Here is a 25,909-nt window from a genome sequence, read left to right as displayed (position 1 = left end):
TAATTAAAGCGATTTTCAACCGGATCCTCTCGCGAGTCGCGCGCCGAAGGAGCGTGTAAAAACCTGTCGGATCGTAAAGCCGAACGCGAAATGACGTACGCGTACGCGATATTCAATTCCTCGGCTAGAGCGCGAGTTATCGCGAGCGAGCGAGCGCAAGCCGGCGAGTTATAAGGGAGCGGAAATTTTATGCCCGCTTCTCAGCGCGACAGACGATAAATAGGATCGGCAACGAAATAAACTTGATTTCTCGCTCGCTCGCTCGCGAGGCGGCCCGTCCGCGAGTCACGCGAGATTCACCTTCCGCGGCGGCATGAAGAGACGTCGTGCTACCACGATCGCGTTCCCGGCAGCGCGCGCGGCGTGAGAGAGACAGAGAGAGAGAGAGAGAGAGTGTGCGCAAAGCCTGCAACTTTCCCCATTAAATTGTATCTCGCGTGGAACTGATTGTGAGCAGAACGGGCGAGGGAGCCTAATGGTGTGACGTCACGAGACTCGGTAATATGGAACTCCTGAGAGAACGGCTTTAATCGTCAAATGTCATGTAAGAGGGAAGTAACCGCGTGCGCGCGATAAGACACAAGACAAACAAAATGTCCAAGTCATAGTTTTATCAGCTATTGCGGCTACGCTAAGTGCATTTACGTCGGCATCATCAGCGGCGTTCACACAATGTTCAACACACGGGTTCAACCATCGTGACTTTGCGATTCGCCGTTCGACCGCGTGAGACTCTTGAAGGAAAATTGCCGGATGATCCCCGCGGTAAGAAATGTTATATTATATTAAATTCAACATATTTCATCGCGCGATCCAAACGGTCCACTCGAATGTTTAGTGTCAATTTTAACACAAGATAAGTGTGTTAGGAAGCAACACAAATAGTACGTCGAGAATTAACAGGGCCGCCGCCGCCGCGTTTCCACGGCAAGTAATCGGCTACGGTTGTTGCGAAAGATGTTGACCTAAAAACCGACGGCCGGCTCATAACGAGTAAATACCAACTTTGTATCGAAGAAGCGAACCTGCGCGGGACGGCGGAGCCGCTGCGTAATAAACGCGCCGGTATTCACGAATATACATACATACATACATATACATTCGCTCGTTCGCTGGCTCGCGCGTGTAAAGCACAAACGTCTAGCCGCTCCGAGCACTCTTCGAGCCATTGTGCCTCTGTGCACCTTTATACCGAGATTCCCCCTCCCCCTCCTCTCCCTTGCTACTCTCTCTTATTCTCTTTCATTCCACCGTTTCGCCTTTTTTTATACAACCAACAGTAATTGTCATACGCGGACGAAAAGCCACGCTCGGTCGCTTTTACGCGCTTTTACCCTATCGTAATCTCTCTCTGGCCTCCCTCCCTCACGTCGAAGTAGTTCAGGGGGCAAAAATCCGCGCGTGCACCGGCAACGAGAGAAAGAGTGATTCGCGCGTGCGCGCTCCCAAGATCCGCGCGCGTTTCACGCGCCGCTGCACGAGCCAAGGCAAAAAGGGCATGTATCACGGTTCCCCGAAGCAATCATTTCGATACAAAAGGGCGACTTTGACGTACGCTTGCCGCTCGCTCAACGATTGATGCGCGATTGACGGAACACGGCGCGATGTTTCTCGTTGAGAAGTGGCTGTTTTTTCTCTCAATCGGAATCCCGAGATCGAATAATTTCCAATTTTCCGAGCGGCTAGAGTTGAAACGAAACGGGACGAATTTCCCGCGTGCTCGCGCTGATTCCGCGAGAGAGATCCGGCCGTTTCTCAGGATGGCGTCGAGTACGGACAATGCGCGGAACGATAACGTTGTTATCGTCGTCGTTGCAAATCTTACTTCTTTCGCCGCTCTCTCTCTCTCTCTCTTGTCAGTGCAATATTCAATTGGCCGATGTAGCCGGATCGCACACACATTTGCGGTAACGGGCGGCGGGTGTGCTTTGCTGAAATATTCATAAACAAAGCGATGGCTTGCAGTAAATCGGCTCGGCGTGTGCCCCGATACTACCGGTGTTTATCGTCGCTTCCACAATTAGCGGGAGTTGTTACGGCTCACAGGGAAACGCATTAATTAATTACGCGGATGCGCGCCGATTGATCGGCGTGTGAGCTGTGCGAAAAACTGTGCGCGCGCTTGGTAGAGTTTCCCGTGATATTTGGCGCGACTCTCTTCCACGCGCGTGTCTGTTGTTGCGGAGGTAAAATTCGCGAAGCTCCGGTCGATCCTGCTCCCGTACGCGCACGGGGAAGCTCGTTTTGGAAATCAAATAAACCGGCAACAAGCCGGCCGGTTCCCCGAGCGCATGTTACGAGAGCAAATTGTAATAGCGGCTGGTATAAACAGTAATTTCCGCCGGGCGACGCGTTGCCTGCCGGCCTTATACAGAGATACCGCCGTCGTTCGTATTAATCTCGTGGATCATATGGATTTATACCCGTCCTTCGCCGGCGTGCGCGCGCGTAAAGGACGCTCGGCGGATACGATACTTGTTCCCTGTTCGTTTTTCCCTCCCTCTTCGTCGCGACTTCATCGAATTTTCGCCGAGGAAAAATGGACTCCATCGGCGCGCCTCGGTACTCGACTCGATGAATCCGAGGCCAGGAGAGAGAAAGAGAGACGCTCTTCCTGAAGCGGGATTATTTCCAGAGATCCCCGCGCAGAGTAGCCGGGTGCAGCTTGATGCGCGCGAATGCAGTGTGTGCGCGTACAGAGCTGCGATGCGCGGCGATGGAACCGTCCCTAGCTGCGAAGCTCACGGTACGTCTGCAGCACCGGGATTAACGTAAGTACGTGACTCGGGCGTGATCGAGTCTCGAAGGGAACAACGGTGGTGCTTACTGGTGGTAGGTCGGTGTAGGTACGTGCGCGTAGGTTACAACACATCGCGGCGAACTGCATATTTCCCGGCGGGCGATTGTTGGCCGCGAGAGCTGTCGGCTCGGCGCATTGGCAGGAGGTTATACACTGTTACCAGCGGCTCGAACCAGCCACTTTCTCAATGTCAAGCAACAAATCTCGAGAACTACTCGGCGGATAGCTAGCTAGCTAGGTGGGTAGGTAGGTAGGACGGGTGGGCAGCAGCTCGTGCCTTCGCAATGCTACCAACGCGGCTCGCATCGGTATGTGCGCGCGCGCGTCTCGTCGCGTGCGGGGGACGCACGCACACACACGGGGCTACGATAACCCCATAGATCACCGGTACCGTACGGTGTACCGTCGCGAGTACATGGCACCACAGAAGCTCGATACACACCACCCCCCTCCGCTCCCGTTGGAGCGAATAGGCGTGCCGATCGAAGCGTGTTCCGGTTGGCGGCGGCGAGAGTGCAAGCGGAAGGAGGTGTAAGCACCCCCTTATTTCGCGCCGCGAGACCACCGGCGTAAAATACCCACCTACCTCGCTACTCAGCTAGCTAGCTAGCTTGCTACCTACCTACCATCGAAGCCCATTATCATTGAACGTCGTCTCGCACGGAGCGAGTCTATAAAGCGGGCGAGTCGGTAAATGCCTGCGCGCAGTAAATAACCGCTGCCACCATCGTCGCCGACGTCGCAATGTAAGGAAAGGTTCTTCTTTCCGCGATTGTGCGCCCAGGGGTAAATAAAGCGGGGACGCCGGATTGGCCGTGCGGACGATAAGGCGCGCGGATTGAAAAATTGGCCCGACGGGAGCAGCGCATAAATTCGGAGCGCGCAACAACTTCGCAGGGCGCGGTGCGCGTATAATATATTCGCGAGCGGGCTGATGTATCTGGAAAAATAGGGAGAGATAACGCTGCGTGAGAGTGCTCTCGCGGCAACGATGAACCGCGGCTTAAACGCGAGTAGACGGCGAGGAAAACTTGGGGGTTAATGCGCGGCGGGCTTTCCCGGTGACGTATCGTCGTTCCCGTCGGTAAGAGCTTGTAACGATCACAAGTGCTTAAAGCGATATAATAATTCGCGACGATCCCCAGTCGAGATTTCGATATGCCGCTTTAACGCTCTTAAGGCTTGCGCCTACTTAAATGGTCTATGGTACCAAATAATACGGAAAAAATATTGTAACAGAAATTATTACAAAAGTTTGTAATGCTGGGTTGTAGCGGAATTATTATCGAAATTATTATATGTGATCTTTGACATTACAGTAACACTTACTAGAAAAATGATTCTCCTGATTATTTTTGTGAATAAACGGTATGTTTTGCGCGGAAACTATAACTTTCTGTCAGTGCGCCGTTAATTAATTTATCGTTGTAGATTCCGCTCTCGACGCGCACGCGAAATCTCTCCGCGTGCGCTTTGATCGTTACGAAAACTTGCCGACTGAAGATGAGAGATTTCCTGATAACTTCGCGTCGCGCCCCTCCAGAGCAAACATAGCGTCGCACTTAGCGACGAACTCGACCGATTTTCTTTCATCGTTAGAAGTTCCGCGTTCACAACCGGGCCGGACGAGAGGCGCGTGCGACGTAACACGCGCGTTGTTAAGTTAAATAGTCACGTTCTTGGACGTACGTAGCGCGAGATAAAAGCGTTGCGAGATATAAAACAGAGGCGGAAGGAACTCTCTCGGTGGTTTATTTTGCCGTCGCAACCGCGAAATACCGGGCCACTGTTACCACCGGTACCATTCCGCGCGGCGATGCAGCGGACGGCTGGAAGGTCTATAAATGCGTCGCGACTCGCACGTACCGCTGCCTTAAAGCCAAGGATTCGCTTTACATCCTGCAGGCGACGTGTACACGCGCACGCAATGTATAAAATATGTCGCTTAGGCGGGACGGAAAGGATTTACCTGCCTGGAATTAAGTCCTTCCCAGTTCAGTGACGGCCGCAAACGGGACCGTCTCTATGCCGAAACTGTTAAAAGAATCGCTTAGTATCTCGAAAACTTTTTCTTTTTTCACATTTTCTTTGTACACACACGTTTGCGCGCATGCAAATACGCTCGCGCATTATTATCAGCGAGTGTTAATTAAAAACTTTTCACCCCTTCCTCCTCTCCTTCGCGGGAACGCGTTTGTTCTCAGAGACACGTAATTGCAGCTACATATTTTTAATGAAATACTTGACCCTCTTTCTCAAATCGCTCCCTCGGCTGCGCGAAGGAGCTGCGCTCTCGCGCTCGCACTTAATTGCGCTCGGTTTCCAAAGTTTACGATTCGCGAGAGCGGTAATATCGCACGCTTCGCCGAGACTGAAAGAGAAAAAAAGAGAGAGAGAGAGAGAGAGCCCGGACCTCCGTGACCTCGAGGTTGAAGCACCAATATTCACGCGGAACTCGTAGAATACACGGCTTAGTCATTATCCTAGAAACGCTCCGATCTTTAATTAACGACACTCCTTAATTGAGAGAAAGAGAGAGAGAGCGAGAGCCGGATAAATCGGGGTATACCGTTACACCATACCGCGTTTCTTTTCTACCGTCGCGCGGTGTGTAGGTGAGGTGATGTAACCGGTCCGGTTTCTTTTAACGGTGCGCAAGCGGGGCGCCTTGTAACCGATAGGTCATTACCACTGGCGGAACCGCATCTGAGAGGGGTTGGCTTTATAAGCACTCCCGCAGTACGTTCTTTAAGCCAAGAGATTCGTTCTGCATCCCGACCATCGGTGGTGGTCGTCGTCGGTACGTGACGGCGTGCACGTGTGTGAGCGATTGTACGTGTGCGCAATCGATTGGCTGTTTTATTTCGCGCGAACCCGTTGGAGTCCGACCAAGCTGTGCCCGTATTACATCGACCTGTATTACGTTTTTGAGCGCGTATGCGCGCTGTTACTCGGTTCGTGAGCTGGCAGGAGACACGGGATGCGACGCGACAGATATGGCACGTTACAGGAACGACGTGTGCGCGGGGCGGAGGATGAGCGGGCGAATGGCCTGCATAGCGCACCCGGACGGATTGCCGGGATTTTAAATCTGATAGGACGCTGATAGGGCGAGCGACGAAACGGGACAAACTGCAATTTTTGTTGCGTCGTAAAAGCTCGCGGGACTCTCTGCCAGCCGACGCGGCCCGACGCGACCGGTGAATGAAAAAAAAAAATAGAAGGAAAAAGGAAGTGAAACCATCGCCGGACGATCCTCCCGTGGGTGGGTGGGTGTGCTCTCTCTCTCGCGCGCGCGTGTGTCTCGGCGCGCGAACGCCGAGGACAATATTTTGCAGTTTCAGAACCGACGGTCCTTCGCTCTATTTTCCAAATTATACGCGGCTTTTTCGAACGCGCGTCTCTACGTGCACGCGAGCGAACGCCGCGGCGGGAGCGCCGTCCGACAAAGCGATCGAAAACAAACGACGGACTGTATTCTCCGGCAAAATAGCCTGTAAACAAATTCGGCGCGATGGACGTGCGCTCCTGTGCGCCGAAATCGATGCCGTGATAAAGCAGCGTTTTCATTAAAAGAGGGAAAGAGGAACATGCAAAAGCGCGGGCTTTTAAAGTGCTCGCGACAAAATCCGTTATTCGTGCGGACATCAAAGATCGGGCGCGTATAATTCAAGAAATAAAGTGGCCACCCTACTATCGACCATCGAACGTGTATGTTTGTATGTGTACGTGCAACACAACAAATTGCATTGTGACCTATTTTGCAAAATAATTATATCGGATATCGCGCGTCGTGTATCAGTTTCGTTCACAGATACTTATTATGTAATTTATCGTTTCATACGACCGCGAGGAGTATTATTGTTTTTAATTCGGCGGTCGCGGGCTGATTGAAATAATTACCGAAACGAGAAAAAGAGATGGAGGAAGGGAGAGAGAAGGAAAGAGAGCTCGCGATAGATAGATAAGATATGTGCCAGTTACGTACGGAGGATTCGTTACAGACCGTCCAGTTATAACCGAACGTGAGCTGGATCGTTTCCAACAGTTTTTCGCTACCGCCACCGAACGTATCGCTTGACAACGCGATAATGAAAGTGGTGCCGCGGTGCCCCGATAGAAATCGCCCGTAACCCGATAGCGTGCCCGCGGAAAATTGATGGATGGGCCATAATGACAGGGGATTAGCACGGATAGTTAGTGTTTAATGACGATTTCGCGATCCGGTCGGATCTCACATAACCGCGCTCGCAGGTGAACCTCGATTTCGACCAGTTAATTAGGACGCAACGCAGCAGTTTCCCCCGAGAGAGGATCTCGGCGCCCGCATCCGGGAAAATCAGGCCGAGCGTTGATACCCGAATGAGCGCTAATCTGTCGAAATGTTCGGAATCCCCCCCCCCCCGGAGATAACGAGCTTGAGATCTCGCAACTTCTCGCGGAAAAGAGACGAAAAGAAACGCCGTGGAGCATCGCCGTTTCCGTCGCTCTTTCCGTCTGTCCGAACGATCACCGCGAAGGATCCACGCGGCCAAGTAATTCCGCAAGACCGATCGATCTCGTACAGAATATTATATTCAAGATTGCACGTATTTTTGTTCGGGAGAGGGGATCGATAAGATTCCACCTCGTAGTTTCCCCGCGGAACGGACGCGGGAGGATACCCGTGATAAAATATGCTGCGCTCGCATTAGAGTTTTGTATTATATTTTCATTTCTATCGGAATAGCATGAATTGTTCAGCTGCTTCGGGCGTTTTTGCAGCGTTCGGATAAAAAATTAAAAGAGATTTTACGAAGAAACAAGCGCCGCTCGATAATACGCCTGCACCATGTTACGTCAGGACGGGGAGAGAAAGAGAGAAATAGAGAGAGAGAGAGAGTGTCTACAAAATGCATTTGCAAACTGATAGTGTACAGAGGAGAGAGAGAGAGAGGGAAAGAGGAAATGCGAGCACACCGTACGCGCGGCCAGGTGCGCTCCGCTCAAAAATTCTATCGGCGGGAACACCGCGCGGAATTATGCGCGCGAGAAGACGGTCACGCGAATGCAAATACAGGCGCGGTCCGAGGTTATAATGTCCGCCTCGAAACACAACGCCGGAGTTGGCGCGCGGCGCAAAGTATCGACGGTACTTTCCGTCGATCCCGCGCGATCGTCGAAATAATTACGCTAATGTCCGTATCGTGTTACGCACTGCAACGTACGAACGTACGGCACACATTTAATATTACATTAGCACTTGACCCCGGGGGTCGTGCTGAGCGGATTGATTCAGTTTACAAAAGCTGCTGCACTTCCATTCGCGAGCCGCTTTCGCTTGCTTTTGTAAACCAATTCGGTACGCTGAAAGTGCGCTTATGCAGTATTATGTATCTACTTTATCGTGCAAATAATTCTGTAAATATTGATCACTCGACGCGCACAACGCGGCGCACAAGCGGCGCGATGACGCTATCATCGTTCGAGAGAAAATTAAACCGTGTATGCGCGCGCGCACGCAGGCCGCCTGCGCGCGCTCGTCGAGAACGCAAGCACGCGCCGTCAAAGGTACATACGCGCCAGAGATATACCTGTTTTCATCGACGTTGCTACGTCACAACGAGGTCGTGATGTGCCGCGTCCATTAAACGTACCATAATTTTCTCGAGTATCATACATTACGCATGCTGCAGAAACAACTGCCGCCCGTGTACGGGCCGAGCTCCTCTTTCGCCCGGTTTATTCTAACGCTCGGGAGAACAGAATTTTTATTTCAACTGGCGCACACTAGAAAGAGAGAGAAAGAGAGAGGTGGGGAGGGGTAGGGAGAAAAAATAGATAAGAGTTTTTATTAATCATTCAAGAGCAAGCCTTCTAAGAACATTACAAGATTAGTTTGTAAATTTACAATTGAACGAAAATTAATCATTAATATTTAAAATTGAACGAAAATTAATCATTAACAATGCTAGTAAGAGAAAAAAATGTATAAATTGTAATATAATAACGGGTAACTTTGATAATGCTATAATAAAAAAGTGTGCAAGAGATGTATTTTATAACGGAAAGACGGTTTATGAATGTTGTATGGATGACCCTCTTAAATAGTTGAAAGAGGGAGAGAGAAAGAGGGAAAGAAAAAGAGCATTAGAAATCTTAAATCAAGAATAGATATTTTCATATATAAGCAAGAATATTATAATATTCTTAGAAGACTTTTAGTCATGAATTGAGTTCAAATAAAACTTGCATCAATATAAAATTAAATTAAGATTAAAAATCTTCTGAGGAAATTATAATATATTTTTCTTATAAAAGAATATATCTATTCTTAATTTAAAACTAATTTTTCTCTGTGCAGAGGATTTATTTTCCTCATTTTACGTGAAAAATTAACGGGCGAACGCAACGTTCTCGGCGACAACGATCGAATCAGCGTCGGATAAATTTGCATTCACTCGTCTTTTCGTTACCATTTAAACGGAACATTCTCCCCGGGAAAATGAGGAAAAGAATTCAGTCGCACGAATGTGTGTGTGTGTGTGTGTGTATTTCTCATGGTATATGTGCGCTGACATTTTCTCTCTCTCTCTCTCTCTCTCTTTCTTGCGGAGATTGGAATGACATTTTTGAAAGGAGATATTTTAGAGACGATACACGCGCGCGGGACTAGATTTTTTTACTATTAGTTCGCCCGGGTTATTGTCAAGTTTATGAGAGAAGCATTCGAGAGGGGATTCGAAATTCAATTTAACGAGATAAAACGTGGGTGTAGCTTCAGACAAACGCCGAAACACGAGGCCGCATTGCACATCGTGCGAGGTCAAGAAATCTCGAGACCCGGCACACCGTTCCTGCATTCTTTGCGACGGCGTTTCGACGATCCGCCGACTTTATGTATCTCACCTTGCAACACGAGAAAATATTGAAGCCGGATACTCACGGTTTAGGGTTTCCCCGCTCCCATTCGGCCCGTGAATCTTTTATTTCTGCCTGATGCGTTCGACGACGGGGCATATGCTCCCCCGCGGCTTCCCTTTTAGAAAGTCACGCGAAAAACAGGGTAGAAAAATGACGGAAAGAAATTTTTATCATGTGTACCGGTTTTACGATCCGATCCGACACGACCGTTAAGGGAAAATTACGCGACTCTATCACGCAAACGTGAAAGGTGAGACGTAAAAACCGAAGGAAAGTCTCATCGACGGATCCGGTTCTTCCTCGCGTGGGAATAAACACAGCGCGACGAGAGTATTCGCTTTTTATTTCACTCAGTGCCGCTGATTAGATTACTGTAAATATATCTTTTGTTCTAACACATCATCGATTTATGCATTGTCGAACAACAGTGACAGCTGTTCAGCCGTGGACTCGCCTTTTGAATGCTATCGCACGCCGAGTTGCTTCAGTTTGTCTCCTACGCTTGTTATTATAATGTAACAGTACTCTCGTGTAACAGTAAAGCTTTAATAATAATCATCATCATAATTTATCGTCGAAAGGCCAGATATGCGACACCGTGAAGTAGCTTCGTTATTCGCGCATATAAATAACCGCGTAATGATATTTCTGCGGACGCGAATAGACGCGTACTCACGCGCGGAAAAATAAAGGCTGAGACACAATGAAAGGAATAAAAGAAACGAGGAATTAAATACAGGGAATTGGAAGCAAATTAACTCGACGTATGGACAACCACGCTTCGATCTATAATAAAAATTCCTATTCCTATTCATTGTATTTTATTTTAAACTATAGCTTATTCCTAATTCCTTTAATTTAATTCCTCGTTGCTCATCCCTTTCATTGTGTCGGAGCCCTGAATCATCATCGCGTGCAAAAGGGCGCGTTCCGATGCGCCGTCTTCCGCGCGTTACGTATGCAGATGGGATTTTGTGAAAAATCCAGCGGTAACTCCTGGCAGTTTTACGTTTTTCCAAGGGCTCATGATTCTTTACTGCCGCCCTTAATACACCCGTGTCGGTTGATTAAGTTGCTCCTCGTTTCTCGTCGGCGGGTTTTACCTACCGGCTAGGCGGAACGTCATTATTTTTCGCAACTTCGTTTACTTCGGCAATCCTGGAGTCTACATTTCGTTCTGCTTTACTCGGCTCGTCGCGATGTAAAAAAGTACTGTCGGACGTCGTCGAGAAAGAGAGAGAGAGAGAGAGAGAGAGAGAGAGAGAAAGCGAGCGCGAAATATCTATCACGATATATCGCGCACTGATCGTTTACGTTAATAATAGCTCAACGACCGACACGGCGGCTTAACACCGGTTGATCGCGGAGCGATATCCCCTATCTCCATTATCGAAAATTAACGTAGCACGTAAGTTCGCGCCGGCACGTTCGTCGATGGATGGAACGAGATATTTTTGCTCCGGTAATTACGGATTTATTCATCAATTCGTTGATTACTTTGCAGTGCTTAAGCCGGCCGGAGTAATATTATTTGCAGTATAAGCCGGCGTACACCGCATGAGTTACAGTGCCTTTCGCCACGGTAATAATAACTTGCGTGTGTGTGTGTGCTCGCGTATATTACACTCTCATCAAAATTATATGAAACAACGTATTATTTATATTACTAGGTCAAATCTCGCGAGTGCGTTACGAGAGATCGTGGAAAATCATCGCGTTCACGGCAAACGCGTTGTTCACATCGTCATGCAGCTTTTTAATAATTCAACTTGAATAAGAACGATACGCGCCGGCCGACGTAGGTATTCATTAATGTTATAAAAATTTCACGGCGACGCGCGGAAGTAGCCCGCCGAAAATTCATTTTACGCAAACGCCTTTTCGAGCTGTGCACGAAATCTCTCCGTTTTGAAAGAATTCCCGAAAAGAGAGAGAGAGAGAGAGAGAGAGAGAGAGAAAGAGAGATGTGTAAGTTGACGCATTATAAAAAATATAACGGTTTAACAGATTATTAATGACACAAGACCGAATGCGCGTCCGCGTTACACGGTTGCATGACCGGGCGCGCATCCTCGCACTTGAAACGTTTCGTGTCGCTATTCTGTCCAGGATCGCCGGTGTAGTGTACGTAAAAGCGGAAATGTGCATCCTGAACGGTCACGGCCAATTGACGTGGTCGGGCGCACGGTCCATTAACTCGAAATGAAATTGCGTCAGAAGTGGCGACCTGGCGTTTTTCATCGCGGCAAACCGCGGGCTCTTCACGGACAGATGCGGCGTCGTCGGAATAAATTAATTAATCGCCCCGCAATAACAAGGCTTTTTCGATATAGCGTATAAAATTATTCGCGCATCAAGAATTTGCGAGAGATATTTCTACGCGCGTCTGCTGTCCCGTCGAACATTTAACGGATTTAAACATCGCGTATGATATGAATTACGATAAACTTTTCCGGCAAAATTCCGCGCCACTCGTGGCACACAGTGAGCATAGAGAAAAATAAATTTCTCGTAGAGTCTTAAACTGAGTGAAGAAGAATCTAAAGAACGAAAAATATTTATTGGTGGATATTAATAACATGTGTACTTATATATATCAACATATTTTTACGGTGAAAAAAATTTTCATCAAATAGTTCCACGGCGATTCGGTGTCTGCAGAGACGTTCGCGTAAGATAAGAAATCGCACGATGAGTGCACAACGAATCGTTTCGGCACGGTAGAAGCTCGTCGAGAGACGAGCGCACGTTTGCGCGTTTCCGAGGCGTTATCGCGCAGGAGAAGAGCGCGATTCGGCGGTGAATCTGAGCACTCAAGACCGGTCGTTTTGCGGGGGCCCCCATTTTCTTGGGACGACGTTCTCACGCGCGCGCCGCTATACCCTCGATTTTCTTAATCACGGCGGAGCCGCGCGGTTCAGTTACCATTCCGCACACTTGCAGCGTACATATCTGGTCGGCCGCCGGCAATTAGACGGGAGCGCATTCTAGCCATTAGCTCGAAATGAATTCGCATTTAGGAGGGCCGGAGGCCCGATCGGGCAAACCGATCGGCAAATTCGATTTTCTCCGCAGCTCGTCTATGGATTATTAAACTTATCGATCGCAAGAACGGCCAACGAGAGAGGGGCGGGGGGAGGGGGGGAGGTCATCGTGGTCACGGGCCGGGTTATCACGAGGTCGTAACCGCCCTTCGTGTCGAATAACCCCGCTGCCTCGATTCTACCATCCGGCTGGTTGATCGTCCCGATTCCGTTTCTACCCGCGTCGACGTCGCGCGCTCTCACTCTATTTCCTTTTTCCTCCACTCTATTCTGTCTCTCTCTTCCGCTCTTTCCTTTTTTCCCTCCCGCGACGCGGGGTTATTTCACGCGAACGGTGTAAGTTAATTGCTCTCCTTTCTCCTGGAAATAACGGCGGCGTTTAAACGCTCTCCCGATACCTCCTCTCGCCGGGTCACCGTGACCGGATAGTGCGGCGGGCGCAATTGAATTCGAATTTGTCGTCCGGGTACACACCACGTCTCATTAGGCGACCGCATTATACTCCCCCGGGTATCGGCGGAACTGTACTCACCGCTCGTCCCGTCTCGACCCGACCGACTACGACGACGACGACGACGATGAAGCGGTGTATGCACGATGTCTAGTAATGTTGACGGTCTTGTAATTGCGCCGTTATCGATGCTCGATTTGCTCCGCCAGCGAATTCGCCACGGATGCGTGATCCTGGAATTTTTCGCCGGACTCGCCGGAGTGGAGCGCTATTACGAGCGCGCGCGCGCTCCCTCGCAATCTCGCGTTACACCGCGTCGTCTCTCGCGTGGGATTTTTCTCTCGCAATGACGCCTGCGTAGTAATCCGGATTACGACCGGTATAAAACATCATTGATCGGCGAGCGCGGAATAGCGGACGATGTGCGGCGATGTGAGCGGGAGAAGTTGCCGCGCGCAAAGCCCGAGAGGAATTTGAGCGTGTACGAACGATACGTCGATACGCGCATCGACACCGACCGGAACCCACGCGCGATTCTTTTTTTCTTCCGACGACGGGAATACGCTCTCCCGCGCGCGTGCAAAAATCCCGAGCATTGTTCATCGGTATCGTGCGAGCGAGCGTTCGCTCGCTTCCAATCGAGATCAGTTTTTCAATCTCACCGTTCGATGCGCATCGTAATAATCTACCGACAATGGCGCCGCTATCTCGACGCAAAATTAACTCGATTACACGCTATTCCGCGATAAGCGCGCGTGCACGCGTAAACAATGCTGCGATAACGTAAACACATTGTTCAATCCTCCTCCGGCCCCTCTTCCCTCCCAGCTCTTTTTTCATTCCCGTCTCACTTGTGAGTTACGTTTGCCGAAAAATTACATCGCATGCGCGCGCGCGAAAAAAAGATAACAAACGTCGCGGCGTTCGTTAAATAATAAAGCTTCAATCGCTGTCGCATGCTGAATAATAAAAACAGCTTAGCCGGCGGGGGACTATCGCGCGTATTCCGTCCGTCGATCTCTGCGACTTCGAGTCCAATCTCTGCCGTTGCCAATTACTCACAATCGGCTCGCAATAAATAAAAGACTCGCCTCCGAACGATAACTCGCTTTGCTCTTCGCTGCTATCGTGGCCCGATTTTCAATCAATTTGTCAAAATGGAGGTGAAAGCGCTCTTGGGAAGGAGTCCGCCTGAAATCGTACACGGCTACTGCATATTATATCCTCCGTTGCTAATTACGATTTATGGTAATAATATTAATAGCGATATACAATTCTATGTCGAAAAATCTCGTAGAGATAATATAATGTGTTTAATAGTTAGAATATGATAATGTCAAATTTAATGCGACATAGTATATGGAATAATACAATAATAACGCAATGCGTAATGTTGCATGTTGCATTATTTCCAACTACAACTGTCGTCGATATGGCAACAATGACTAAAATTATGCAAACACAACAGCCGCCGGTGGAAAAGTTCCGAGAGTTCAGGAGATATTAATCAGCGCGTCAAACCCTCCGGGCGGTATGCTCGGCTTTATGAAGCAAATGTTTTCTGGGGTCCTTGAGCAATGAGATTCAAGCGTCAAATAAATGATCCGGATAAGGTCTATTGTTTTTATGTTCGACTGTAAGATTGTAGTCAAAAGAAATACACGAAGAAAGAATTAATACTAATTCGAAACTTATATTCTTAGGTATAAGTAAAAATATATAATTTTTTATATGAAGGTAAAAGCCGACACGGGAGAAAATTCTATATAGTTCCGCTGAAAATATCATATTCCGGTTATTCGAGAATAATTTGTACGAATTGAGAGGAAAAAATATCGGACGGAAAGAACGATACTTTTAAAGTAGAGAATTGCGTGCCAGTTTGAGGATAAGATTCCCTCTATTCAATATGTTTTCCTTTCAATTCACAAAGATTATTCTTCTGAATAATAGAGGAGTGGAGATAATATAATCCGTGCGACTCACGTGGTGCCTGTTTTTATGTTTTTCAGAGATCCCAGGCAGATGGAGGAGGCACTGTCCGCTCAGGCCGATAATGTCGGGTCCCGGCTGCAACCTGGTCGGCGAGGGAGCCGGGGCCGGAAATGCGGCGGCCGCCGGCAAATGCGTTTGCGGTCCGTCGGTGCCGTGGTGTCCGGGTGAGCCGCGGCCCTACATGTACATGACGCGGCACGAGTGCAAGCTCAATTTGGAGGCGAAAATTGCTTACGGTAGGACGCATTCATTGCATATGAGCGCGTGATGTATGGGACGCAGCGCGATACGACGCGGCGCGGCACAGCGGCGCGCGATAATGTGCACTAATGGCAAAATTAATTTCACGGCCGATTCGTCAAATGGCGGGGATTATACTGCGTCTATGGCAGGAATCGATCATAATGCGCGTAACGCGCGGGCTATCAATTTTAATTATCCGTGTTCGTCAGACCCGCTGCGGAAACTTGTGTAATCGGTGAAAGTTCGCGCGCACGCGTACAACGGTTTGCTGCGATTCAGTAAGCTTCTGTGAAAATTGAACGGTGATTGAGCCGTTATCGAATAATCGATATCGATTTAAAGAGATAGATGAATGGATGGATGGATGGGTGGTGCTTTTATTATCGTCCTAAGATATTTCTTCTGAGGGCGTTATTTCTGTATAATGAAGTTATTAAGATAGAGGGAGAGAGATAAAGAGAAGGAGAGAAGAATAAAAGTTTGTTATCTCACTAATTAGAAACACAGTTGCGATTTATACAGCATAATTATTCTGTCCCGACGAATATATAGAGTGGCAGCCAACACACTCGGAGAAATTACTTAATAATACTAACTAAATCTTACTAGCTAATTCGAACTTTATTATCATTGTTAAAAGTTATTAGGGATCAAATAAATTTGCTATGAGGTACAAGTTTATTAGTTTATTAGTTGAAATTATTAGCATAAGTAGTTAAGTAGTTTATTTAGCTGTGTTCCTTCTCTCTCTCTCTCTCTCTCTGGTTATACTATATATAAACAGTGCGAAACACATTTATACACATGTACATACGCACATATATATGTCCCAATAGCTAATTCTCTTTCTGAGTACAGAATTACTGTTTATTGCATTACTTATCTATATCAGGCATGCGCATGCCACGCGTTCACGGTAAGAATCGCTGACGTGACAGAGAAAGAAAGCAAGATCGATTTCGCGTAAAAAGGAGCAACGTCGCTGTTTACAAATGGGCCAGGAATAGAGATCGTCCGAATGGTGTCGCGCGCTAATGCCTGCACAGCGCCGCGTACTTGCAATAATAACCGATAAAGTTTTCGAGTCACACGAGTCTCCTTACCTCGTCAAGTGTCCGACCGGTCTGTTGACAAAAATTATTAACTCCTCGTCGCATTAGTACGTACGTTTCAAGCTCAATCGCTCTGATCGGCTTTAAAACTTCGCGAGCGCGACTTCTCGGGTTGCATTGCGCCAACTCATTGGCGCGACGTTAATCACGCGCGATCAATTACGAGCGGCTTCGTTTATTTCGCTTAATTCACTCGTATTAAGTCTTTGTTCGTATCGAGGAGACGAAATATTTTTTTTAAAACGTTGTTTATTGCATCAATCTCTGCAGCTGTATCCGCACTCGCGCGTTGCGAACAGGGGGGAAAAAGTCGGCCGTTCGGAAACCGGTTCGAGGATGAAAGAATAGCGATTTGACAGCCGTCATTCGAGAGCTGGACGGTCTCATCCTGCTCAATATTAACCGCTATATTTTTATCATCGCTCGTTACTCGGAATGCATGTATACCTTTTCGGTTGTCTTCCCTCATCAGCGCGTTAATGTCTGAATAAAAAGAGAAAGAGAGAGAGAGAGAGAAAGGGGCAAGGACGGTGGTGAGGCGAATGAGATACGCGCGGAACAGTGTTGGGTACGCGCACGATGGCGAGGCGTTAATGAAAAGAAAACATAAATACTAGAGAAGAGGCGAAGATAACGACTAAGAAAAACGGGAAAGCCAGACCGAAGGGGATACAGACGGTATACCGGTAATGAGAAAAAGACATAGCCGGAGGCCACGTTCGTGACGCAACGTCGTTCGTACCTTCGTTATCGGCCACGTCGTTTCTGATTAAAATGCACAAAAACAACCGCGTGAGCAAAAAGATTGCGTCACTCGGGTAACTCGGAGTGACTTTTTACGGATTTCTCGGTTATGCGACATGATTCCTGATAAACCCAAGTCGTCAGCGCGCAAATTAATCTGATGTGATCGAATGCCTCGCACGCGACGTCGCGCGCACTGAGACGTTCCCGTGCGCTTCGGACGGGAACGTCTGGACTTGTTTAAGGTAAGGCGCAGTGGTCGGAAGCGACAAGTTTTTTCGACCTGTTTAACTCAAGAATATCACATTTTGATGCACGCAATTCCTGTTTTTTAAGCAAACAGCGTTTTTTGTGATTTAGGATAATTCTGTTCGGATTTTTTCCCGATATTAACTGGTTTTAAAACGTCAATCGTAATTACACAGTGGTTATTGGATACAAATGTGTGTTCTTGACATTCTGTCGTTTAAATTAAAAAGGAAATATGTTCAAACATATCCACTTTTTGAAGAGTTATTGATGATTGAAAGTACTCCATAAATTCGAGTGTTTTTTTTTTACATGTATAAACGTCTAAAAATGACACATTTGACTGAAGCTCTTTTTATATGTTTTATGCCGGTTTCGTTATTTAAAACGTTTAATTGTGTTAAATTATAAGTTAACACTTTCAATCGTGCCAAATAACGTGATTTAAAACGGCGAAAAATGTGTAAGAAAAAACTCAGCTAAAATACAACCGACACACTTAAAAGCAAAATAAAACACTTGGATTTGCAGTGTAGCTGGGTGTAGCATACCCAGTGTGATGAAATCGAGAATTGGCAGGAAATGTGATGTTCTACGGTTAAATTAGAACTCGATTTCACGCGAGAGGGGAAAAAGGAGGAATACCCGTCGTCAAAATTGCGATCCGGAGGAAGAAGGAGAAACGGCGCGTCCGTTTTTGAGGGGGACAGGGGAGCACTTTATCAGTGTGTAACAACGCACGTAGCTCGAACTGACCGTCGGATACGTGCGCCGATCCTCTTCGTCCTTTCCTTCAATATCCGTTCACGTCGAGAGCAACAACTGCGCGTGGGCGACTCCATAACAGTTATGATTAGAGCTCTCTCATTCGGAGTTGCTCAGAATCAATAGTTAACTCGTTCCCTCTTTGGGTGCAACTTTCCAGAAGTCCATCTCGGCATAGTGGGCGGTGTTCAACGTGTAACGAGGTTGTTGGTGAGCGAGTAACAAAAGTAGTTACCCCGGCCGGTGCAGAAAGTTAAATTCGATTCGTTGAGAAAAGTTTAATCGCGTACGTTCTATAAAGGTAGAAGGCAGACGGATTGTTCCTTTGCCGGCGAGTTAAGTACACGAGTAAAATCTCTAAGTCCTAAAGAGGAACAAAGGCACCGGCCGACCAAGTTCGTTCCGGTACACCGTGGCGCACGAATAGCACTCTCTAAATTAGAATCATGAACTGCCGCTCGCGGGATACTCTTTCCCTCGTTGGATTCGAGGAGCGGTTGACTCGGGCTCGAAGTTGACAAATTATTATTCTCTCTTAATTTAATCATTATAATTATCATAAGTATATTTTTTTCTCTTAAGTCGAATCAGTGGAAATTAGCCACTAATTGAATTAGTAAAACGGTATTGCACCCGGTAATCAGTAAGTGTTCGCTACCGATAATCGTGAGAGGACGCCAAGGAAATCTGTTTTGGACGTGATATGGGTGCTGTATCATATCATTGTTTCTTATTTTTCCTGAAAAGTTACATGTTTTATTTAAAAAAAATGACTATTCCTTTTATACAATACGGCTTTGTAAAAAAGTGTAATTTTTTTAAGTAAATAGCGTTTTTTGTGGTTCAGGAAATTTCTGTTCAGGCTTTTTCCATAATTAACTTTTTTTTTAACGTCAATCGTAATTCCAGTGACACAAAAGCGTTCCCGATATTCTGTCGCTTAAGTTAAAAAACAATATATTCAAAAATATCCACTTTATGAAGAGCTATTGATAGTTAAAAGTAGCCGAATATACGTAGTGTAATGAAATTGGAATTCAGTGTTCTACGGTTAACATGTATTTGTGTATTTTTTAATGTTCCCATGTTAAAATAACACAGAAATTTTAGTGGATCGTTATTTTTTACAAAATTTTTTATTGTGTAATAAACAAGAAGTAATAAATAATATCTTCTTTCGCTGCTTCTGTAGGTCGGGTTTCCCTGATGAAAACCATCGCTGTTACTGACAGACATTTTCAGAGGAGTTTTCTGATTTACAGTTTCATATTTATAACTATGTTACCTCCTTCCCCCCCACTAATTATTGAGTATTTCTCAGTGATAATACACTGATTGCACTTTAAAGAGTTCATTAACGACTGTGATTATTCGCGAGTGCCGCGTGGCGCTTTCTCGTGCATTCCCATTGAAATATTTCACGTTGCGATTGTCCGCGACGTGTAGCGGCATTATTCTGCGCGTTCGTGCGTATATTTGTATGTGTGTATATGTGTGGTCACCCGAAATATCGAATGGCTGAAGCTCGTTTAACTCGCCCATTTGTACAAAAATACGCGTTTTATCATGGCCCCCGCGCAACGCGAATGTCGTTATTATTTTCCCGCGATGAATATTTTGGCGGAACTCGCGGATACAGCGCGAGTATCGCCGAGAACGGGCGTCATTCGCGGCGCGGGAAAGTGAATTTGAATTAGGAGACACATTTCGGGCGGATATATCATTTCTCGCGGTGAAATAAACTGACGTTCGTTGAATCGGTCCGCTGACTTTATCGAACCTCATTGAAAGTAATTGTTGCCCCCGGTTAATTGAGTGCAATGCCCGTCACTATTCACTGAACGCAATGAAATAAAAAAAAAAAATTATTGATTTCGTCGTCGACGCGTTACACTTCGGGAGTCGACGCGATGGAGGATATTACGAAATATAACGTGCAATAACCGATACATAGGACGACATTGCACCGATCGGAGCCGCATTGTGCCTCCATTACGTTTATACGTACGGGCGTTTATAAAATACATTTGTACGGCGGCGATTTTTACACGCGAATTTATCCCGCGCGAAAATATAACCAAATTCCATTAGACGGTTAATTCGGGATAATTCAGTTATTGGTTTTCAGCCGCTCGATCTCGAAATTCCTCGAGTGTGCACTTATTTCCTGGAATAAAGAGGATCGTAAAAAAGGAAACGGGAATACGGCGGACTGCCATTTTCACACTGAGAGAGAGAGAGAGAGAGAGACTGCCGATTTTGAAATTTCCTTTTTCACGTGAAGGACACGAGAAAACTAATTTTACCGAACGACTACGTCACGGCTTTATATTTCCGTTTTTGTGAAAATAGAACGCATTCGCGTTTATTAAATATAGCTGCGGTAAATACCGCGTTATTTATCGTTTAATGAACGTCACGATAACAATATCGTGTTTTCGAAAACGTGATCATAACGAGGGGTCAGAGATTTATATCGAGCTAATGTTCCGCGCGAGCATCTTTTATTTGCTCATTAAAACCCGCGGATAACAATGGGTTAATAACGAAGTTGCCCTTTATATATATATATATATATACATACATATACATTGCTTAAATCGCTCGTTGCCGTTGCCGACCTGTCGTTAGCAGAAATTAATTCGTTTAATAACGCGTACGACGCGAATTTACACTCCCGGCGAGAGAAGTTTGGCGCCGAGATCGACTTTGCAACACCTTCAATTTTCAGTTTATGTCGGGCCATTATGCCCGATTCATTTTACGTCGTAGCCTAACAACCTAGTCGTCGTCGCGTTTCTATGGCGAACTTATCCGACACGCTAATTTACGGGATATGAAGCGAATTGCCGGCCGTATTGCGGAAACTAATAAAACTTTGGCGATGTGCTTAGCGCGCGGGCGCTAAATTAAATGCCACAAGGCAAGAATTCGTCCGAATGGGTTTTCACTTTGCGCAGCGTGGCCGTTGGCACCGTTCACAGCATCTTGCGCGATAAAGTTTAAATAATCCTTGAGGAACGGAAAAAAATTCTTATATTGTCGAATACGCGGTGAAACGTCGTAATTATTACTTGTTTTTCGCGATACGGGTCAAAGGTAAAGCGATTCGCTTCGCTGGATTCTGCCGAGAATCTTTCTGTCTGTAAACACCAATGTTACGGCTGAACTCCCGAATGTTTCTCTTTTTTTTCTTTTCCTTTACGATTCACCGGAGCGGATTACTGAAGGAACTTTCGTACTCCGCAGCGTCAGTTTCCAAGATTATAAACGGACTTGTACATTTCCGTATAAAATAAGCGATGATGTTATTAGGAATAGGTAAATAGATAAATAATTACTCCGATACTCCAGAATTTTTACTTGGATCAAGTAATATTTAAATGTATTTCTCAAGTAAATAAATCATTCAAGTAAAATATTTACTTGACTCAAATAAAATTTATTTAAATCAAATGAAAATTTGCTAAGAAGTATTGGAGTAATATTGTTTTCTTGAATCTAGCACTTTTTTTTATGTAATTTATTAATACACCTTAATAAGAAAAGTTTGTTCGGACTCGTTCTCGTCTCTCCTTCGGCGGTAACATGATTGATTGTTCCAGAACTTTCCAAGGGAAACAATACGATCGGTTTATCGCACGCAGCACGAAGATACGAACGACGCGCTTTTACTACTCCGTTTTCGCTTCGTTTTCGGATTCAAAATGTATATTTTCGTCCGTTCGCGTGCGCGCGTCTCACGGCGTAAACGTATCGTACGGAAGCGTTTATGAAACATTCCGGGACATTCCCCGACATCCTTTATATCCGTGGCAATTTCGCAGCTTCGTCTTCGTTCATAGGTACTCCTCTCACGTCCCGGATCCAATCGCTTTTTACTCTCGAAGTACGGCGAAACAACGTAAAGTCATATTGTGTTAGAAGTGCTGACTCGGCAAGGTCCTAAGAAAATACCTTCGGTTCTCCGCTTTACTACATGCAGAATTTCGAAGGCCGCGCGAACGTCCCTTGAAAGAGTAAGGGAGAGACTTTCCAGGGGTGAACGGTCAATTCTGCACGCGCGACCTTTTCCTTACGCGCGCAGAAACGACGTTCGCAACGTGCGGAGCAACATCCGCGAAATAACGATCGAGACGTTTCAGTGATCGATACGAATCGACTCTGGTGAACTTGCGAGAGCAAGTGAATCTCCTCTCGCAAACAGCCAAGTATCCGAACTGTTACGGATGTACTCGTTATCCTTCCTTCCATTCGACAAACCGAATTATCTCTGGGCGAAACGATCCTCTTCTAACAACGAGCCCACCGTTCGTTGTTATAAACCGCCTCTTATATTTTCGACTTACGAAATACGTCAGCGGATTAAAAACAGCCTGCCTCGAAGTACCTATTATTAGACGTACCCCTCTTAGGGACGGGCGAGACCTATAATTTTTCAATCACATTTCGGGTCACCGGAGTTGCGCGATCGTGAGAACACGCTCTCAGCGTCGGTTCAGCCTCAGGTTTCGACATTACTACGCAATTGCGAGAACACGAGGTCGGACGCGATCGAGCAACGATCGTTCTCGTATACGGTCAAGTCCAATCTAAAAATGTCAGATGCCGTGTCGCCATTTGATGATCTAATTATGCGGGATGTGGGTGTGCAGAGTGTAGGATCACGGCTAACCAATCATTCGACCGTCAGACGAGTGTTTTACGGTCTCTCTCTCTCTCTCTCTCTCTCTATCTCTCTCCCTTCCTTTCTCTCTCTCTCTCTCTCTCTCTCTATCTATCTATCTATCTATCTATCTTCCTCCCCAGTGCTCACTTCAGCAGCCGATAACTTAATAATTGGGTCATTACGTGAACGCTTTATTGATCGTTAGATTCAACTTAATCCCCGGCGGAGACCTTCGAAGTGCATCCTACGTAGGATAAATTATCAAGCTATCTTGGAAACAAGGACAGTACCGTTATAATTTTGTTAAAGCCTCTTGTTTATAGATTTACGCCTCATGCGCGCGAGATTACGCAAAATTAACACACAACATAAACGTGTAATCTGCGGCATCGGCGCACGGGCGATGTGAATAACTTATCAGAAACCGGTACAGTCGATGTTAGTTCCAGTGTTCCCTTTATTATTCTGTATTCTGTAATCTTGTAAAGTAACCCGAAATAGCGCTGAACACCAACGCGGACCGAGACCTACATAACTCGAGTCCAGTTGAAGCGAAACTTAAGAGAAAGCAGTTGAAATATAGACACGTTTGCTGAGGAGATTAAAATAGGCTCTAAGAGAGAATTATGCAATACTTTAAATATTCACCAGGTGATGCATATCGGCGATTACAATGAGAAGTAATTCCCTAATTATTTTGAAAATCCAAAAGTCCCAACAGTGAGATCAAGTATATTTAACTCGCAATGTATTGTACGATATTTGATGTTATGTTATTTTTGAGAACGTTTAAATATTTAATTCGCTTTTCGATAGCGATTGTCGCGTCTCTGTACACGATTATTAGATTAAACGTTAAGAACGTTTTGAAAGGGATGTTAACGATTATGAGAGAGACTAATTATAACACAAAGTAAGTGCTAGATGAAACACGACTGAATCATTCTAAAGAATGGAAGGGAATGTTCATGCGAAACCCGAGCTGAAATTTCGATCCTATATTAATCCTGCAAATTCCGTCGAACTTGAAGGATCATTGGGGAATTCGGGATATAACATAACGCTCGGAATATAACACTATACATTGTTAACAAAGTCTATCGCGAAATTCAAATGTCAGCGTAAAACATTTATGTTGAATATAAACTGAAATATTTTACTGCAAATCGAGTTCCCGATTCAAATTTGCGTTAGAGAAACATCAATGCGGAAATTTTTTTTTAAATAAGTTTTTTCGCTGTTACCATTGATATTCACGCTTCGAACATATGGCAGCTGCGATCTGCGGAGCGAAAAATATCAAACGGCAATTTTTTCGTAAAATTATAAACACTGCGACAAAGATCGATTGTATGGTGGGACAAATGCTAACAACAAATATCGCGACAGCCGTCCGAGGAAAAATAATCCGCGCGGATCTGCCCACACTTCCGGATAATTCGATATTTGTCTGGAGCGCGCGCGCGTCGATGTTGTGTAAAATTTACTCGCCATATTAATTGTCCGGCGGCGATCCATTCGGATATTTGTGTAACAAACGTTCGCGGTCGCGCGAAATATTGAACTGCTCACTCCTAAGCAAATTCGTAATGTGTAATGCTGGTCGATGCCGGTAATAGCGATGGTATTTAATAAGCCGTACAAGTTAACAGTGCTGCTGACCGTGTCGCGTTTATCGCCGGTAAATATGCTTGAGAAAGAACGGGAAAGATGCTTCATCTGTGGAATATTCCCAGTATGCTCATTCTGTAACCTTCTAACGATATTAATGCAGTCGTTACGCGCCGTTGCGCAGGTATTACGTAATATATACCTACTTTAATCGCATATTAAAAATAATGTGACATTTGGAAACCGTGGGATACCAGGATGAAATCAATTATTTCTTTGATGGGATTAAAATTGAGGATTTTTTTCTTACTCTATTTACTCTCTACACTGTTTGTCGTCGTATCCCCGCCAGTTCAGCAATCTTTCATGAATTCATCTTTCGATCGATGCCAATTACTCGGCCGGATGTCGCGTGATTTGACATTTTAATCGGGCCAAATTGTATTTACAACGCCGTCCATTACCGGGAACGTGATTACGGACTAAAATTACTTTGTTTATTAGTAGTTCTCGATCGAACGACTCGCTCAGGCATCTCCGATGCGCGAAATAATGGACGCGGCCGGAGAGTGCTATCTAAGTTTAATCTAATGAAGTGTTTCGCAAGTACTCGTTAATTAATTCACGCCCAGTATCCGTCTAACGGGTAAGTACCGCAGTTGATAAACTTCTAACTTCTGTTCCAGATGACCTCTATAATTCCGGAGACACGCCGAGCGGACCCGCCATGGAGGGTGAGTTACTTTCAACCAATTTCCAAAAGTTTTCGCGAAGCTACGGCTTTAATTGAGTGTGTTTAGTATTCATCCGCTATCGTGTTTAAGGGATTAAAGGGAAATTATACGCTTACGTTCATCGCAGCGAACTACGCTGTGACTCTTCCTTTGATACCGTATCGCGTCCTTTAAACAGCGCGCTCCACTCTCGGCATTAACGCGCCCGTGCGAGTGATGGAAGCGTGCTGGTGGGATAGGTCGAAAACTTTCGCCGATAAACAAATATGCCGTGTCATCGCCTGTATCGATCGGCCGAAAGAAAGCAGCGGGACCAAAGCGCTATATCGGGCAACCTTAATTCGCTCGAGATTGCCTCACTTATTTTTCGCGTTTCCTGCATATAACCCGGCTTCTAATTCCTCGATACCGGGACATCCTTGACCGAGCGAAATAGCCCCGCCGCTTTTACGCCCGACGACACGAAGACGGTAGTATACGGATGTTCTCTGTCCATTAGCGTAGTTTCGCATCGATCGGACTTTATTAATATCGTTTTATCCATTTTTCATAAATGCTAATGATTCAGCCCCGCCCGCCGCAGACAAAT

The 25,909-nt window shown here is 46.2% G+C and overlaps 1 protein-coding gene across 1 annotated transcript in view; it reads left to right on the top strand.

Annotated features, from left to right (window-relative positions):
- LOC106752093 (insulin-like growth factor-binding protein 7) overlaps positions 1 to 25,376 on the top strand; it is a 50,881-nt gene extending 25,505 nt beyond the window's left edge. Inside the window, exons 4-5 of the mRNA XM_014633507.1 lie at positions 15,211 to 15,429; positions 25,273 to 25,376. Coding sequence (XP_014488993.1) covers positions 15,211 to 15,429; positions 25,273 to 25,376 — 323 coding nt within the window. The remainder of the gene's footprint in view (positions 1 to 15,210; positions 15,430 to 25,272) is intronic.
- Positions 25,377 to 25,909: the final 533 nt, after the last annotated feature.

Source organism: Dinoponera quadriceps, unplaced genomic scaffold, assembly GCF_001313825.1.
Source record: "Dinoponera quadriceps isolate SergipeBrazil2010 unplaced genomic scaffold, ASM131382v1 scaffold365, whole genome shotgun sequence".
NCBI classification, from domain to species: Eukaryota; Metazoa; Arthropoda; class Insecta; order Hymenoptera; family Formicidae; genus Dinoponera; species Dinoponera quadriceps.
The sequence above is the reverse complement of the archived record's forward strand: the minus strand, read 5'-3'. Positions and strand labels throughout refer to the sequence as shown.